Below are 17755 nucleotides of genomic sequence, written 5' to 3'. Positions count from 1 at the left end.
ATAGTGAGAAATCTTTATGTGTGTCTGCCTTTTGCAACAGGATGTAACATTGCGGTTCAGGTGAGTAATGAGTCACAGGCTTCTGAGCCCTGGATTGATTTTTACCAGTTAAGTTTCTCTTTAACCTCTCAGTATTGCTTTGCTGAAGAAACTTAAGATGCTGGGGTTCCAGCTGATAAGTAGACACAGGCTCTCTAAAATATAAAGAACAAAATCTATGAAAATCCAGTCTCGGAGAGGAGGATGTGACCCTGCTCCGGGACAAGTGAGTGTCTGGCTGCTGAGAACTCTTTGCAGCTGAGTCACAGCTCCACGTGCATTTTTCCTTCCTTCAAGCACAGGCCCTGCTTTAAGAGAGCTTTTCTTTGGGGGAGGGGGAGGTTCCACTTAACTACGGATCTTAATTTAGGGATGAAAGGAGAGTGGGGGAGGAGGAAATAGTGCTTTCCGACAATGATGGGTTTATGTGAGCCAAGACAGCAGGAGCAGTGCTTTGGGCTCGAGTTCCCGGAAAAGGCAAGGCTTTCTTCTGCTTCATTAACAATTTATTAAATGTGGCTGCACCAGAAGGCATTGCCGTATGTGGATTTAAGTGATAGAACAGGAAGGTGACCTATGACTGTATTGTTTTAATTATTCAGTCACAGCGAGATGAAGAATAACGTATTAAATATATCATATAGTCTTTAGCTTCTCCCAAAGAGTTGGCCTAGCTACAAGCAAGAATACCAAGGCAGTTGTTCTGTGTTCATTGGCTCCAGTATGACCGGAAAAGAGCCATCGTACTAACTCCAATTAGAAAAGACCTTTCACAGTTTCCTGAAACGGGCAAACTGGTCTGCCCGCTCCCGAGGCAGCTGCGGGGCCTGGGTAACTTGTGGTCTGTGTACAGCCCCCTCCAGCAATGCCAGACCATGCCAGGGCTCTTCCACCAGCAGACAAAGACGCTTCTCACCCGGAACCTGAAGCTAAACCATGACCAAATGTTTGTCTAGAAATACAGTAGCAACTATTCATCCCAGTCATAGAGATGCTATGAACAACTTTGTAGTTTTATAACCAAAATGCTTTTAGGATGCAGTATAAAATTATGAACTTAATAGTTAACTTAGCTTAAACAGGGTGTAGCTTAAAATAAAACCCCACCACCGGTACCAAGAAGCTAATCCTAGCTGAGCTACTCACTGGCATGACTTTGGCCAGATCACTCAACCACCTCATCTATTAATCCAAAACGGGGAACAAAACCAAACTGAAGAAAAATCCTGTCTCACCAACTAGCTGCTTTTGTAGGCTAAGGTTGTCTTTTTTTCCTGTGTAAGGCCACAGAATTTCCAGGCTGACTCGCAAAAACCAATCTTGCTTTAAAATAATTACACAAATCTCTGAAAGATACCCAGTTGTGAAGCAGCACTTTGATGCAAGATCTTAATTATTTTGGCTTATTTAGGAGTACCATAGTAATGCCAGCTGTTAGTTTCTTTATGTTCCTTAGATTAAAACGTTTACATTTTTCACCAGCTATTGTTTCTTTTTGTATTTTCTGTGAATGTGTTCAAAACAGCTCCCCCTGCCCCCAATTCAATTTGGGAAATGTGGTAGAAAAAAAATAGCATATTTTGGTTTGTGGTGATGGTGTTTAACCTGTCTTCAACTGTTGCCTGATTTTAAGAGACAAGGGGCACGCTTCCATGGGATAAGTTCAGACTTGGATACAATTTCTGTTTTGAAAACAGGGTTTTCAAACAAACAGAACTTAGGAAAAGCAAATAAACTAAATCAGTGTTTATAGGACTTTGCAGTTAGATTCTAATATATTAGCTTAGAAATAGAAATAAAGGTGACGATGACTAGAATAACAGATGTTTCTCGCGATGGCTTGCAGAAAGCACACATGTGCAAGGAGGAATAGGTGTGGCATCTGCACGTTTTGGTTACATGATTGTGACTACTTCAGTTGCTAAACTGGGATTCCTATGTGCCAGCTACTGTTGTTGTCACTTTTTCCCCACCGTGTGCACGCACAAAACTCCCAGCAAAACAAAATCCGTTGCCTTGAAGATCTGGTAAAGGTAGAAGGCTTTGTGAAAGGTGGTGTGTAGCCTGTGGATGCACACCTAGGGTAGGCTTCAACTTGTCCAAACTCCTCCTGTTTGTTCTTTGGGAAATTAGTCTCCAATTCTACATTGAAGCCAGGAGGAAAATAATGTTTTCCTTGGAAAACTGACCATCTTCCTCCTTCTGCTTGTCGTGCCAGCGGCTCAGTTTGTGTTCAGCCCACATTCAAGTTGTCACCTCTGCTTTGTGATTAGTTTTATGCATATTATCTATTCTATCATCTCTGTATAGATATGAATTTTTAAAAAGGATATCCTTTTGTTGTCCATCCCCTTTTATCGGTGGTAGCAAGATTTGTTTTCTAGAGTCAGAAAGCACGTATGATACATCTATTGATACAAGCCTTTAGGTTTTATTAACTGTCATACTCCATGTATATTTAACAACGCTTGTTAAATAATAGCTGCTTAGAGCTCTGAGCAGCGGTAAGTTTGTCCTAGAGAACTGTAGTTTTGGAAGTGGGTTAATGATCTCACGTCACACAACATCACACCGAGCTTTTCTGCAGGCAAAATGGCTGTAAAGTTGTGTGCTTCAGGTGGAACTGCTGAGTTTGCAGGTGCAAACACAGTTGCAAGGATGAATTTGTTTTATTGTTCTTTATATCAATATCCAGATTTAAAAAGGGATTTTTAATAATTACAAATGAGCAGTTTGAACCTGGGCTTTCATTGTGTCTTTCGGTAGTCAAGGAAACTGGGCAGTTGTAATATTCTTGTTTATAGAGCTGTAGCTGCATCTAAAACGCAGAACTGAAGACTTTGTGTTAGAAAATGGAATGTTGGCAGCTGTAAGTATAGGGGAGACCAGTGCTTTGCTGTGAGCTATTAAACTCTTGGCCCTCAAGAGCTTATAAGTGAGGAAGGTGCTTCTGGGTAGCTGTAACCGCAGAGCCGTGATGCTCTGCAGCCACTGGGCCTCCGTCAGGGCTGCCGGACAAACCGCTCAGAACCAGCACGGTGATCTGTTTTCAAACCCAAAGCTGACAGTAACTACATCACAATTGGGATTTTTTTTTTTCATTTGTGTAATAGCCTAAATATTCAACAAACTGCAGACGTTTCCACAGCATTTACCTTAAATTAGTAGATAAATTCGTAGAGCTGGGCTGTGTAGTTGGGCATAATTCAATGGGAGTTTTCCCTCTGCTTAATACTTAACGTGTTATCTCTCCTTTCATTGTAGGCAAACTGAAGGATCTTGGGAATTTGGTTCTCCGCCCCTTTGGCCTGTCAACAGAAAATTTTCAGATAAAACAGGATTCATCAACTGGTTCATACTCTATCAATTTTGTTCAAAATCCCAACAACAATAGATAACACGAATTCAGTCTAGTTCTGCTGGCTTTCAGGCTTCGTGACCGTGTGCTTGCACGTACCAGTAAAAGGATTCAGCAAACATTCTTCACGCTCCCCGAGTGAAGATAAGACTCAAGCATACTCATTTCCCTGCTTGTGAGATTATTTACAATGTGGATGTAAAGCAAGTCATTTGACTTCTCTTAGTGATAACTGTGTCCAGTGTGTGAGTGATTATTTTTAATTTTTATTTTATTTTTTTTCCTTCCCTTGCGGTGTTTGGCTTGTCCAACAGTCAGGGTCGTTACTTTGGCCCATTCAATGCTGGCAACAAAATTCTAGCAAGCAATTCTGTTGAATCAAAATGCCCACGCACCTGTAGCCAAGAACAAAGCCTTGGAGAATTAATGAATCTAGCAGAAGCACTTCTCCCCCCTCAGCAGGTGGATATGAGTGACAGCATGCATGGAAGCAAGCCAGCCTCTTCTGTGGAATAATTTTTCTTTGTAATAAAGGCTTGGTATTTCTGTTGGTTTGGTTTGTGAAGTTCTTTCCTTATTTGAGTTCTTCCTATGGTGGTATTATTGTTAAAAGTGCTTATAGTTACCCACAAATAACATACTTGCAAGACGTTAATTTGAAGCATTTGATTTTGTTGTCTTGCTTACAGCAATATCAGTAAATTAACCTTAGGCCACCCTTATAAGACAGTTTGTTTACTTTTTATTCATTTTTCTGAAAGCAACAAGGAAATTCTGTGCCTAGATATATATATACACACTCTTTGTAATGGTACCATAAAATTAGTTAAATTTGCTTGACTAAGATTCATTTCTATTACAGATATCCATAATGGCAAACAAGTAAGTGATGTTAAAGTTGATTGCAAAAGATTTTCATCATATACTACACCTTGAAGACTTTAAAGTGTGTATATATGTATACGTGCTGTTGAAGTAGTTCATTCAGATTTTGGAGAAGGAGTGTCTTTTGTAATTACTACCTACTGTTTTTTATATTGATGCTGATACGTTTACATCGGAGGCAGATTTTTCAGTTGTCTCCATGGAGATTTCAATACATAATTTAATTAAATAATCAGTGGTGGCTGTCTGTTGGCTATTGGTTGTCAGATTTATTTCAGGAAGCCTCTTCGTGTGTACTTAAGGACTGAAATTATAGAGCTCTGGTCTTTACACTGATACGCCTGAAAGGAACAGTCTCTCAAGCTAAGGAGTTCTTGGTGCTTTATTTTCATTTTTGTCTCTGCAGCTCTGGAGGGGTTTTTTGATTGTTGTTTAACTCTGTCCTGCTGCATTTTTGGTTTTGAATTTGTGGTCGTCTGTTTGTTTGTAAACTATCTCAAGTCTGCAGTGAGTATGTATTAAGTCTATGGGAAGTAAAATGTCATTGTCAAAAGAAGAGAGAAGCCCTAATTCACAGCGAGACCTCTGCAGCCTTTAACATCTTCTGCATAATTAAAATGTCACTTAAGTAAATAACAGCAAACAGCCTCTAGGATTTCCCCGTGCTGAAACTGTAACTGTGCCATGCTTTACTGGAGTAAACTTCCTAACGTGCAAGGCTGAATCTCCTTTACTAACACAGTTTGGGCAGACGGGCCGGTGTGTGGATGGAGGGGTTTTAACGAAAGGTTTTGCTGCGGGGAGCAGGCGCCGCGCTGCCGGAGAGGGGTTTGCGGGCAGAGACTGGTGTGCCAAGCTCCGGTCCCCGGGCAGAGGGCTCAGCCTGCCTGGGCACTGCTGGGAGAGAAGCGTCTCACACCTGAGAGGCTCTGCAGGCCCAGGTGAGCTAATTAGCTGTAAAACCGCTCTGCTTTCTCAACTGAGCTCTTCAGATTCAGGGCAAGCTTTGTGGGTTGGGCAGTGTTGAGACTAGTGTAAATGTTAATAATCTTTCCTGAAAGCTGGAACGCTACGGAGCAAAGGTGTCCAAGCTGCTTCCGAGGAGCCCTGGGCAAGGGCAGTGCTGGGCTGAAGCTCACAAGCTCGGCTTGTGCCCAGCCAGGCACTGGGGTCTGTGTGAATCACGCTGCTTCCCTGGGGCTCTGGATGGCGCGGGCAGCTCTTGCTGGCGCAGGCTCCAGGCTGCCTGGAAGTGGGAAAAGCGGCTGGCCCTGGAAGCAGCACAAGCCGCCTGCACCTGGAGCCGGGCAGCGCCATCAGTCCTGAGTGACAGTAGTGACTTCGCAAGGGGCTGACGGGGGGGAAAGGAACTCAGCTCCGCTTTTGTCTCGTTTGCCAGCACGAGCACCAGTCCCGCCGCACTGAGTGGGAACGGGGTCGGGTCTGTGCCCCGAGTCTCTCCACTGCAACATGCTCGGCCCTTACAAACACACACGCGTGGAGCCACTTTGAAGCTACCGTGGATACTTTAAAATGTTATATATCTTTGTTATTATCAGTTAATTGCTATCTTTACACAGACTGTGTATATATCTGTTATTTAGCAGCGTGTGGCTGTTGTTTAAAGTTACAACCAGTGGCTTTTAGCAACCTGCTACTTGCCTTCTAAATAAGTTCCATTCTTCCCTCCATCCTGTTCCTGCTTCACATCTTTAAAGGGCTGGAGGGCTGCAAATACGCCTTCTTGGGGTGGACGCTTGTTAACTTATTCTGGAAAATAAAAGCACAACAAAACTTTTGAAATTACTACCTGCTGTACAAACACAACATCAAGTAAATGTGCAGCTTCCCTGCTGGATGCCTGGTGTGAACCTATAGTCTTAAAATGAAGGGAAGAACAAATGAAGGTGGAGGATTGCAGCTGATTTGCTTTCCACACTTGTGTCCGTAATTTAACGGCATTGTGTGCAAGAGGCAGGTTAGTGCCACTGGAAATGGGGCACAGCATTCCCGGGGACTCTGTGGGTCATTCCTACTCAAAGCGCCGCTCTCCCGCTAAACCAGAAACCTCTGAGATGTGTTTGCTGCCGCTGCAGCAAGTTCTCCTCTAGGTAAAATTCCAATTAATTGCCTGGAATAAGTCCTTTTGCATTGTCCAAATCCTGAGCAATTGCATTCGTTTTGCTTTTTATCTTTAAGGGATTTTTTTTTTTAATGTCTAAACTAGTCATCACAGCTGGCACCAGGGAGGTAATTGGTACTTTCTCCCGGTGTAATTGGCCACAATTCCAGCGCGGTGCCAGGCTGGTTTGAGTCACATGTTGAGCTTACAACCTCCAATAGGAAAAAAATATTTTATGAAACATAATCTTTTAAATATAAGTGCTCTTAAACCAACCGAGTTCCTTGCTAATTTGTTCCAATAGTTACTCACCCTTATTGTAACGAGCAGGTGCCTTTTTTCCACTCTGCATTGTCTGTCCCCAGCTCCCAGCCTTTGTTCCTCCTTACTCCGCCTGCAAAATAAAACCCGTTTAGTACCTGGCCTTTTCTCCCTGAACATTTGCAGAGCAATGAAGGTCCTGGTGCTCCTCCCCATCAGCTGAAGAGACGGGGCTGCTTTACGGCTCTCCCCACAAAGAACTTTCTCCAGGATTTCCACAACGCTTGTGTCTCAGACCTTCCTTTTTTTGACATCAGAACTGCCACCGAGGTTTCTCTCTTCTGCTCTATACAGAAGGCACGACATTCTTCCTCATTCTTCCTTGTCTACACCCTCAGAGACCGTCTAAACCCTTCTGGCAACGGACGAGCTAAGTTTTAGACCTCCCTCAGCCTTTTCTGGGATAGCTGAGATACAGACCCCCCCCTTTCCTGCAGCTGTGGACGACATTTTCTTCCTTGCGTTAACGCTAAATTAAGTCACGCATTGTTTGGCAGGCCTGGCTTCCTGAGCAATGTATGTTCTTCTGTGTGTCTTCCCACCAGGCTGCTGCTTACTAGCGCTCAGACGACTTACTAGACTTCAGGTTTCTCAGTCACCGGTTAAAGCGTCGCGTATTACAAGGTCTAGCAGGGATTTGAGCAGGAAACGCCCCTGCGTGTAGGACAGTGGCAAACGGTTTGAGATGTGTCAGGGAGACAATCTCACTCCACGTGTGCATCGTTTCTGTTATACTGTAGACAGTTACCCGTAAGCATTGCGTACGCGGCAGAGTGCTGACCCAGGCCACGTGTCCTTGCAATTAGACGCACTAAACCGCCTTGAATGTGAAGGTCTATTTTTGATGGATTTTAATTGTATGTTTGCCTTTCATTCTTTATTAATGGATTTCTGATCCTGTTTTCAGACTTCTACCCCCGATGTCAGATTAACCAGCCTATATTTACCTGGGTCTTCATCTTTGCCCTCCGTCTCCCCGCTGACCTGTCTCTGTGCCCAGCACGCGTTAGAGGCAAAGCGGGTGAGCCCAGTTGGCCGCTTGAGGTGAAACATCTGGGCTTATTTTCAGTCCCATTACTGTCCTGCCTGGGTGCTAATGGAACGGCAAATCCAGCATCCCGCTGGCCGCGAATTGAGAAATATCCAACACCAGAACTTTTATGGTTGGCAACAGGCCGCCGCCGCCGCTGCATTTTGAGCACTGCTTTTGTTCCTAAGAGATTAAAATTTCTCTTGTACCATCCTTATCTTTGTTAATCATGCCTTTTTAAGATCCGGTCCCAGTTGGCCTCTCGCTTCTTCTCCCCTTCTCCCAGTCTCCTCCGGGACCAGCGCCTCCGCCAGCACATCAACCCAGCCCCATCGAGCCACAAACCACCGCTTCAGCCCACTCGTGACCGTGGTGGGCCCTCAGTGCCAGGCTGGCAGGCAGCTCAGCTGCACGGCCTCCAGCACGGCTGCCTGCCCTTAACTGGAGTTACTGGAGTGCCCAGCGCTGAGGCAGGTGCTGTAAAACACGGGACAGCCCAACCCATTGCAAATAAGGAGTAACCAACAAAGCAAAGTCCATCAATTTTCCTTAGAAAAAGAATCAAACCAGGTCCCCGAGATGCGCTCAGCTCGCAGGGCATCCTCAGGGGGCGTAAAACCCGCACGGGCTCTGCCAAGCCCCCGGGAGCGCGGTGCTCCTGGGAAAGGCCACGTGGGCGAAAGCAGGTTTTTCCAGCTAATTCTGGATGGTGACTGTGACAGTCCCGAGGCCTGGCCTTCAGAAGAGCTGGACACCTGTAGTTCCCTCAACCCCACCAAAGATTTGGGGGATTTAGCATCTCTTAAAATGAAAACAAAAAAGCAGCTCTCCATTCCCACCGTAAGATCTGGCTGCCAAACCAGCGGCGCTACGCGAGGCGGCAGGAGGCAATACTGGGAAAAGCAGCCGTGGGACTGACACGCACCGTGCCCGTGACTTGCCGTAAGCCCAGAGCTGCTGGTCTCCCCCCCCACCATACACAGGGATCCGAAATCTCTCAGCATATTGCGTTGGGATATTTAGGATTCAATAAAGTGCCAAGTTTTAAAGCCGAATCCTTCCTTCCCCGATTAGCACATTTCAGCACAAAACTTCCTTAAGATCCACCTACCTCTGATTAGCACAGACAGCCGGAGAGAAAGGAGAAGCTGCTGGTCACCAGTTCCTAGGCTTTAATTAGCTGTGTTATTCCCAAGGGATCACTGCAACAGCCAAGCTCTGTTGCCGGCTGCCGCAGCCAAGAACCAATTATATCCAAGTGGCACCTCTTTTTAACAGTAGGTAAAGATGCGTAGGGGCACATTTAATGCGCAGCATTAATACGTTGCTCATTCACAAGGTTCCCCTCTTTGGAAGAATCCCAGCATTTTCTTGTTCAGCAGCTTCATTTTTCTTTAAACCTGTGCAGCCTCCTGCTGGAAAGGCTGTAATTGCTGGGGAGTATCTTTTATCGGCAGAGGCTCCGGTCAGCCCCTCTCTCTGCCGAGGCACAGAAAATTGCCGGCTGCTGTGGCCTTAAGCCAGAGTCATTACAGCCTACCCTGACAAAGCAAAGTCCTTTATGGATTAAAGGCCCTAAAACAACTGAAAACTAAAATAAACAACATTTTTGTGATTCTGCGTCTTCCGTGGTAATCCCCCCAGATGGAAACCTCACCATTTGCAGCTACAACTCCAGCCTGGAGTCCCTGGACCTGCCCATTTCTCATCCGCCTGTTCCCGAGAAGATGATTTACAAAGCCAGATTCCTTAAGGGGATGCAGCAGGAACAGGTTTGCCTTTCCTAACTGAGGCCGCGACTCTGGTCCTGGCTCCCGGTCCTGCCTGCACCTTCCCTCAGCTCCCTGCAGCGACCGGGCGGGTGCTGGTCTCTGGGTGCACAAGTGTGGGACCCCGTGACTGCCGACCAGGAACGGGAGCCTCCACCAGCCGCAGTAAATGAGGCTTCAAGCGCTCAGGCTTTAGTCGCGCCCATTCATCCGGGATACACACGTTGTTGGGCAGGTTGTTTCTGTTCCGTTTCTACCTCTGGCATGTGAAATGGACCTGATGGAGCGGGTCCAGAGGAGGGCCACCAAAATGATCAGGGGGCTAGAGCACCTCTCCTATGAGGACAGACTGAGGGAGCTGGGGTTGTTCAGCTTGGAGAAAAGGAGGCTCCGGGGAGACCTCATGGCGGCCTTCCAGTACCTGAGGGGGGCCTACAGGAAGGCTGGGGAGGGTCTGTTTACAAAGGCCTGCAGCGACAGGACGAGGGGCAATGGTTTTAAGCTGGAGAAGGGGAGATTTAGATTGGATATTAGGAAAAAGTTCTTTACCATGAGGGTGGTGGAACACTGGAACAGGTTGCCCAGGGAGGTGGTTGAGGCCCCTTCCCTTGAGATATTCAAGGTGAAGCTCGACGAGGCCCTGGGCAACCTGGTCTAGTTGGGGGTGTCCCTGCTGACTGCGGGGAGGTCGGACTAGATGACCTTTGGAGGTCCCTTCCGGCCTGGACCAATCTATGAATCTATGAATCTATGAAATGCAGCCCGGCCTGGTCCCAGCGGTGCAGGAGATGCTCCTGAGCAACACCCTCCTGCAGCCAGACACATCGGTGAAGGCGGGGGGGGGGAATGGTATTATCTAGTCTGGGCGGCAGCTTTGTGCCTGGCTGCTGGAACAGCTTCCTAAATGTATTCCTGGAGTGGTGCTGGCGAGTGTGCCAAGTGATAAAACAGGTCCCTGGAGAGGCAGCGGGGCCGTGGGCTCTGCCTAATTGCATTCGGGCACAGCTTCTGAGAAGCGCATCTTTCTTTATCCCAGCGAAGGCTGACACATTTCCCTTAGCTCGTTTGGCTCTGGCCTCCATCGTGGGGCACTCCTCTACCTGAGGAAAGTAAAATTGCAGCATTTGGAAAGTTTGGGAAGGGAGAAGGCTGGAAGCTGGTGGATTTACCGCTTACGGCCGCAGCCCCTGACCTGCCCTTGAAGCGACAGTTCTCTCTGTGCCCCAGCGTACCTGTGTGTCCCTGCTCCGAGCTCAGATACTGCTGCGGCCACGGCACTTGCAGCCAGCAGCAAGTTTACTAAGCCAAGACGTGACCGATGGCTTCTGATATGATTTTGCAGTATTAATGGAACGGTGTACGATGTACAGCTACCCTGGCCCCTCTTCTCACAGCTCATTCCCAATGTTGTCTTTCTAAAGGCAAACAGAGCAAACAGCCATTCACAAGAGGATAACGCGTTTCTGTCTGTGTGGTATTAGTATTTCTGGGATCTTATATTTAGCATAGCCCAGTATTCATTCCTTCACACTCTGGGAGCCCCCAGCCCCTTCCTCTGATGCCTCAGATGCTTCAACATTTGAATGAGCCCTCCAGCAGGCACAGCCTCAGCTTAATATTTAATGACCAAGACAACCACGTTTGGAAATTCCAGTCCCATAGCTCTTAAGATGAGGAGCTTTTCACTGCAAATCTGGATTTCAAAATTAGAACTACTCCTCCTGGGCTCTGAACAGTCACCCCAAATTCAGAACACCCCAAAATCTTCCACGAGGGCATCCAGCCTGCCCGGCGCGGAGCTCCCATGGCTTGTGCTCCAAACCCAGCAAGGGAGGAAAAACAAAGACCACAGAAACACTCAAGGGAAAAGCAGGAGCAGAACCACGAACGGGCCGGAGAATGCGAGGAAGAACCAGGAGCCAGCACTGTATGAACCAGCACGCAACGTGATCCTTTCCCTGCTGCCACCCAGCACACGCCGAAGCTCACCCCGCACTGCCTTCAACTCCACTCGCCTCCCTGCACAAAGAGGGAGAATGACAAATCCGCCGCCGACGCCTAGAGCAAGGACGAGCGGGCAAGAGAGAAAAAAACCACGACGGCAGCGAGCAGCAGTCGATAGCAAGGCCGTATGCACATACGTGGCCTTGTTTCTGCCCTGGCAGTTGCTTAGAGCCCTGCTGGTGCTGCTGACACTCTCTGCGCGCTCGTTAGCATTTGGCAGCTTGAGCGTCGCTGTGCCTGCGACTGAGCAGAGGGACGAGCTGCTTTTCAAACCCGCTCGGGTTCTCTGCTGGGAGCTCCTCGCAACGCGCGGCCACAGCTCACCCGCCAGAGAATCGTTCCAGCCTGGCGGCATTCCCAGCTTCCCAGAAAGCGCAAAAGCTCTCAGCAGCCCTCGCACTCTCCGTAGCCGGGGAGGATGCTGCAGCCGGGGAGATCGGCCTGGGGAGCAGGAAGGCAAGGCCGGCGTATCCCTCGCGTGACTCCCCCAGCCGCAGAGGAGGCTTCAGGCAGGCGACCGCCTGCGTCCTCCCACAGCACTCCGCACCGCAGAGCGCTCACGCATAACGAGGATGAGACAGTGTCTGAATCTACCACGTCATCTCTGTTACCGATCTACCCAATTTCCTTAAGAAATCTGCCCGTTGGTCTCCCCCTAAAAGCAAGCCGATTTCTCTGTAGCGACGCCTCGGCTTTTAGCTGGCAAGCTCTCCCTCCTGCGCCAGAGCTGCACCGAGCAGCTGCTCCCTGCACTTTTGCCCTCATTAAGTATCACCCTTTTGATGCTTCAGGGCAGCAGTAAACATTATTACTGAGCGGCATTGTCTAGGACTGGCTTCATTGCTGAAGGTTGGGTTACTTTTTATACTTTCGTCACCGAACTACTGGAGTGAAGATTAATCAATGGAGTAATTGCAGAACTCTGAAATCTGTCTGGCTAACCTCTCTTGTGGCCTTCACAGTCACGCAGCAAATCCAGCAGACTCCCACAGCGAGACGCTACCAACACAATGTCACAAAGGAAAAGCCATTAGCGAGCAATTACATTTCAGCAGGATTTCCCCTCTCCGCCACAGCCTAATGAGGATAACCAATTCAAGGGGAACTGCTGCAAGGATGAATGAATAATGAGAGAAAGAGGATGGGAGTTCCTGCAATCCGGACAGAATAAGAAACAACCCCGTGAAGGAAAAGAAAAACACATATGCTGGAGCTCTGCTCCAAGCAACAGACAGATGTGGACGCTCACTCACAGTTACTAGAGACACCAACTGGTTTCAAAAGCATCATAGAGGCCCAGGGCCAAGACAACAGTCGCCGCAGAGAGTGGACATGCACATGATCGCTCCAGAAGTCAATTCAACTTTTGGGAAAGACTTCTGACTATCGACAACACGTCACTGCAACGAAACACCGTACTTTACTTACAAAAGGTTTTGTACCTCTGTATCACCCACTAGATCATAAAAAAAACTTAATGCTTCCTTGAAGTAAGAACATCCTAGAAGTCAAGTTTACCTGAGCAGCTTATCTTTCGTTTAACTTAAGAGCTCAACTAAAATTAGGATATCTTTTCTTTACAGTAATAAAATGCAAGTGGAAAAAAATCTATATAAATGCTACCTTCTATTTAATGGGAAAATGCAACTCTACAGATTCTGCCATTTGAAGAAATATTTGCCATCGTGGCCCTCCTTTGACCGCAGTGTCGGAGATGGAGAGCTCCGGTTCGAGGGTTATCTGTTACAGCACAACTTGCTCCCCCCTCCTACAGGGTACCATGGCAAGGTAAGGCAGCTCAGTGCACGGCATTTCCTCACTAAATGGAGAAATACCTGATTACACTTACCTGCAACGGACAGACTTGGCTGTAACTGTTAGGATTGCAAGTCAAAACCAGCCAGAGAAAAGCTGAGCAGGCAGCGTGCAGGTATTCAAAGGCCCAGCAATTTTTCTGTTCCCGCCACTCTGTGCCTCGCTGGGGCTGCGGCAGCACGGACCCCGTCTGCTCGCAGGGAGACTGGGAGACTGGCTCTGCCCCATGGGCTGGGGGAGCCCTGAGCTCGCCCCCAGCTCTGCCCCTCACCCAGCACTCACCCACTGTGCTGCGATCGCGGCTGCGAGGGGCAGCGACCACCTCCCATCACATCCACCTTCCTCCTTCCACCCGGACTTAGCGTGTCTCGGTCGCGGCCATGGAACAGAGCCTTCAGGGCTTCTTTGCATCTGCCTCTACAATGTACACATAATCTTTTCTTGTTAATTACACAAGAAAGAGAAGTTTTTTCTAATTGCTTGTGGGGAGCACCCGGCTGGCTGAGCATCCCTTGGTATCTTTTAGCCACTGCGGTGAAAGGTAAGCTTGGATAGAGACTTGTCCAGGTGACAGACTTCCAGCAGTGGACTAGTAACCTCAGTTTAATCTTTTGTTTAATTCAGAAAAAAAAAAAGTTTACATAAATCAAAGGCTTTTGGGTCAAGGACTGATAAAACAAGGAAGTTATGACATCAAAACATTATTCAACATTATTTCCCTTTAAAAGAGCACTGAAAAAAATCAAGGCTTTATTTGAATAAATGTTACACAACATTCTTTATCATTTACTTCCCAGCAAACCTTAAAGGGTGAATCATATTTTCCTCATTCAAGTCTACAAAATGAAAGAGGCATAGTGACCATTCAATATACAGACAAGAAGGTAGCACGGAGCAAAGCTTAAATATTAAGCAACTAAAGCAAAAAAGTGAAAAGCAATACATTACTGTAATTCTCTATCATTAGAATATCCCTGACAATTTCATTCCAAAATGAAAATCTGGTTTCAAACAAAATGGCTGCGATACTTTCTGTGAAAACAAACACAAATACAGTTAGCTACCTTGTCTATTTTTATGCTATTTGCTTATATACCCATATTCTCCAATGCAGAGACCTGCATCTCTCTTAAGCGTATTTTTTATATTTCAGCTGCTGCGCACAAGTGCTCGGGAAGGTGAGGACAGGAGAGCACTGGCCAAGAGTCAGATGTCACACAGGCAGGCACTACTGGCTTCTACTTACAACATCAAGCAGTTTTCAATCCCATGTGCAATAACCCTGCTATTACAGTCCCGGGCCTTTTTCCTGAGCAGAAACTGGTTTGTGCCATGTTGTTTGGTGGTTATTTTCTGTTTGGTTTGGGGTTTTTTTTTGGGGGGGGGGTGGGGGTGGTGGTGGTAAAAAATGTAATTTATTAGGCCAAGACTCTCATTCCTTGTCAACACAATCGGGGTTTGGTCTCTGGAGGTGAAAGGCCAGCACATACACAACATCAAATCACTTCCCTTTGCCTCAAATCAGATGTCTTAATTTTTCTAATTTGTAGTCAAATCTGAGGCCACGAACAGGACCAGACCACTGATCCTCTTCGACTGGCGAAAAGGAAAAGCACTGTAGAAGAAACATTAATCTCAAATTCAAAAAAAAAAAAAAAAAGTAGCTTATTACAAAAAATGGTACAATTTGAACTTACTGTACACCATTATATAGCTATTTTTTAAGAAGGAGGCAGTAAGTATTCAATTTCTGGCTTTATAAATAAAGAATTTACCACTGAAAAATAGAAACTGAACCAACACGAAGCAGGAGCTGCCTCAGTAGGTGTGTATTGCTGATACACCTATCCTGGATGTGGACACCTGTCCCAGCCTCTCACTTCCCCCCGCTCCAATTGTTTAACAAGTATAAACCTGTTGCCAATATCAAAGCCAAACGACAGAGTTGTCCTAACTTCAAATTCTATGTGATTAATTCCGGCTCCATACACGAAGGCTGTGAAACTGCCTTTGTGCTGATACAGGTGCCTCTCAGGTATCTCTGTTGTTAAATGATCTAGACAAAAGACACTCTTTTTTGTCCAATCGAAACAAGATATTAGTAAGGAGGAAAAGAGTTTACTACAAGTCTTTTCACTTCTATAAGAAACAAAAATTTGACTTTTAGTAGATTACGTGCACATTTTCATTTCTTCAAAACAAATACTTATTTTCCCAGGTTATATAATAAATCCTCTGCTAAGAACTTTGTAAGAAATGATACTGCTGAGAAAGTGTGCACACGATGTCAAATAATCAGTGACACATAAATTAATATTTAATAACTCAATATTTCAGCAGCATGTCCAGCATTCACAAGCTCCACCAAAATAACTCTTATCGAACACCTTTGAGGGAGGGGAATAAAATGGATAAAACCCACGGGGTTTCTTTTTTTTTTTTGATTTACAGCTATTCAAAGCAGTCAATGCAACTCAGATCAACAACCATCAGAAACACTAATAAAACCTTTGCTCTACTAGTTACCTATCCGAAAAATATTTATGTCAAAAGGAAAAATTAACCCATGATTTGAACTAGAAATGCCATTCCATTTAATCACTCTCCATTCATGATTCCCATCTTGTTATAGTATTATAAGCAAAATGCTGCTCTCTGCGTTGTAGCCCTTCTTAACGTTATTCCACAATCCTCAATTCCCTAAGTGTTACAATAGCATAAATAAAATGCAACCATATTCACACAAAAGGAGCTTTCCCATAATACAGAGATACATGGAGTTTGTGGTCACTGTCCTTTCCATCACCTCTATGGGAAATATTGGTCTCATATAGCAGGACTGCTCATATTTTACAATACAATTGGTTTTGGACATGCTTTTGATCACAGATCACAGCTCTGCTAACACCTGCACTAAATACTAACTAAGCCTCATAGAATGGAAAATTGCAATGCTAAAGTTAAGAATTAAAATAAAAGTTCAAAAGTTACAGTCAACTTCCCAGGCAATTGGCTCCGTCACTGGCACCTATCAAAACATACAAACGTGACTGTCACATTACAAAAAAACCCAGTTATTTGCAGTGATTCTTCATACTAATAATTCAAGTGGTTCCTTGCATGTGTCATATAGTCTTTAATAATTTCATGCGTCATTTATTGCAAAAAAGTTTTATAAAATATTTCCTAACATCTTTTTGAATTTTAAAGAAAATGTACATTAGGTACAGGTGCCCTAACAGGGTGCAAGGGGGACCTTTAACATATTTACCCCCTTTCCCCTTCAAAAAATGTTTACTACTTGGTGAAGATTTCAGAGGAAAAATAGGACAATTCAGTCTCAGATTTCTTTCAGTCCTGATGAGCTGGTGCTCTTCGTGGCAGTGTAGTGAGGTTCCATAAAAACAGCAGTTGACTAGTGTCTCTGAGCTGAAAAGGGGAGAGAAAGGGAACATGGTTAAATGTCTTCCAGGATATATTGCAAAAGTAGGTAAGCAAAATCTGAGGTGGCCAGAAAAGTTACCAGTTCACCTGCTTTGTGCATTGTGTGCAGAAGACCAAAAAAAAAAAAAAAAAAAAAATTTACATTATCGCAAGACATACACAAGCCAACAAACTCCTCAGTTGACTGGAGTTTTAAGCGAAGGTACCATACCAATCTAAGTTATATCTCACCCCGTTTCAGCATCCAGAGAGAATTTATTTTTTGTAAGACATTTAAAGATAGCTAACAAAGGAGGGAGATTAATATACAAAGTCTATACAATGCTGTGTAGTTCACAGTGCAAAGCTAAATCTGACACTGTAATGCCATTCCAAATGCACGACCTAAGCGTGCACGGGAGCACTGAAGTATAAAGCTGCTAATCGTGTTTCTTTTACCATTATTGCTTACGTTTTCCCATTTGCTCCACAGAACTGGAATAAAATGATGATAAAGCGGGTAGAAGCAGTCCAAGTAATAACTGCATGAGGCCACCAGCAGTCAGGAACCCTCGGGGCAGTGCGGGATCAGCACAGCCTGCACTGACCTGCCTCTTGTGTAGCCTGGAGAATTTTGGAATATCCTAAGTTGGAGGAGACCTCTGGAGAACATCTGCTCCAGCCCCTCTGCTCAAAAATCACACAGGAGAACAAAAAAGGTTCCAACAGGATCAGGCCAGTCTTGTTGATTCCTTTTACCGTTCTGTTGAGCTTCTGACTCCTAGAATTATTTGAGAGGTACGTATACATCTTCCAGTACTGACAACAGCACTGTGAATAACACAACTGAATTTAAAATAAAAGACTCATAGCATGGGCAAGAAAATTCTTTCTAAACAGACAACTCTTCTGAATAATATCCAAAAGAATATGAAAAAATCTGAAGTAGGAAAGAGGAATTTGTGAAAATGGTCCAACCACAAGAGGAG

At 45.5% G+C, this 17755-nt stretch overlaps 2 protein-coding genes across 3 annotated transcripts in view; one reads left to right on the top strand and one right to left on the bottom strand.

Moving 5' to 3' along the window:
* The window catches only part of TTC1 (tetratricopeptide repeat domain 1), a 33239-nt gene extending 28243 nt beyond the window's left edge, over nt 1-4996 (top strand). The window contains exon 8 of one of the 2 annotated variants that reach the window (XM_074156778.1): nt 3304-4996. In XM_074156778.1, coding sequence (XP_074012879.1) covers nt 3304-3437 — 134 coding nt within the window. In that variant the 3' untranslated portion in view covers nt 3438-4996. The remainder of the gene's footprint in view (nt 1-3303) is intronic. The other variant, XM_074156779.1, reaches the window with a different exon arrangement.
* The window catches only part of PWWP2A (PWWP domain containing 2A), a 42727-nt gene continuing 28115 nt past the window's right edge, over nt 3144-17755 (bottom strand). The window contains exons 3-5 of the transcript XR_012463492.1: nt 6717-6798; nt 5945-6052; nt 3144-3347 (exon numbers count right to left, since the gene is read on the bottom strand). The gene's annotated coding sequence lies outside the window, so the exon portion shown is untranslated. The remainder of the gene's footprint in view (nt 3348-5944; nt 6053-6716; nt 6799-17755) is intronic.

Source organism: Numenius arquata, chromosome 11 (genome assembly GCF_964106895.1).
Source record: "Numenius arquata chromosome 11, bNumArq3.hap1.1, whole genome shotgun sequence".
Lineage (NCBI taxonomy): Eukaryota > Metazoa > Chordata > Aves > Charadriiformes > Scolopacidae > Numenius > Numenius arquata.
The sequence above is the reverse complement of the archived record's forward strand: the minus strand, read 5'-3'. Positions and strand labels throughout refer to the sequence as shown.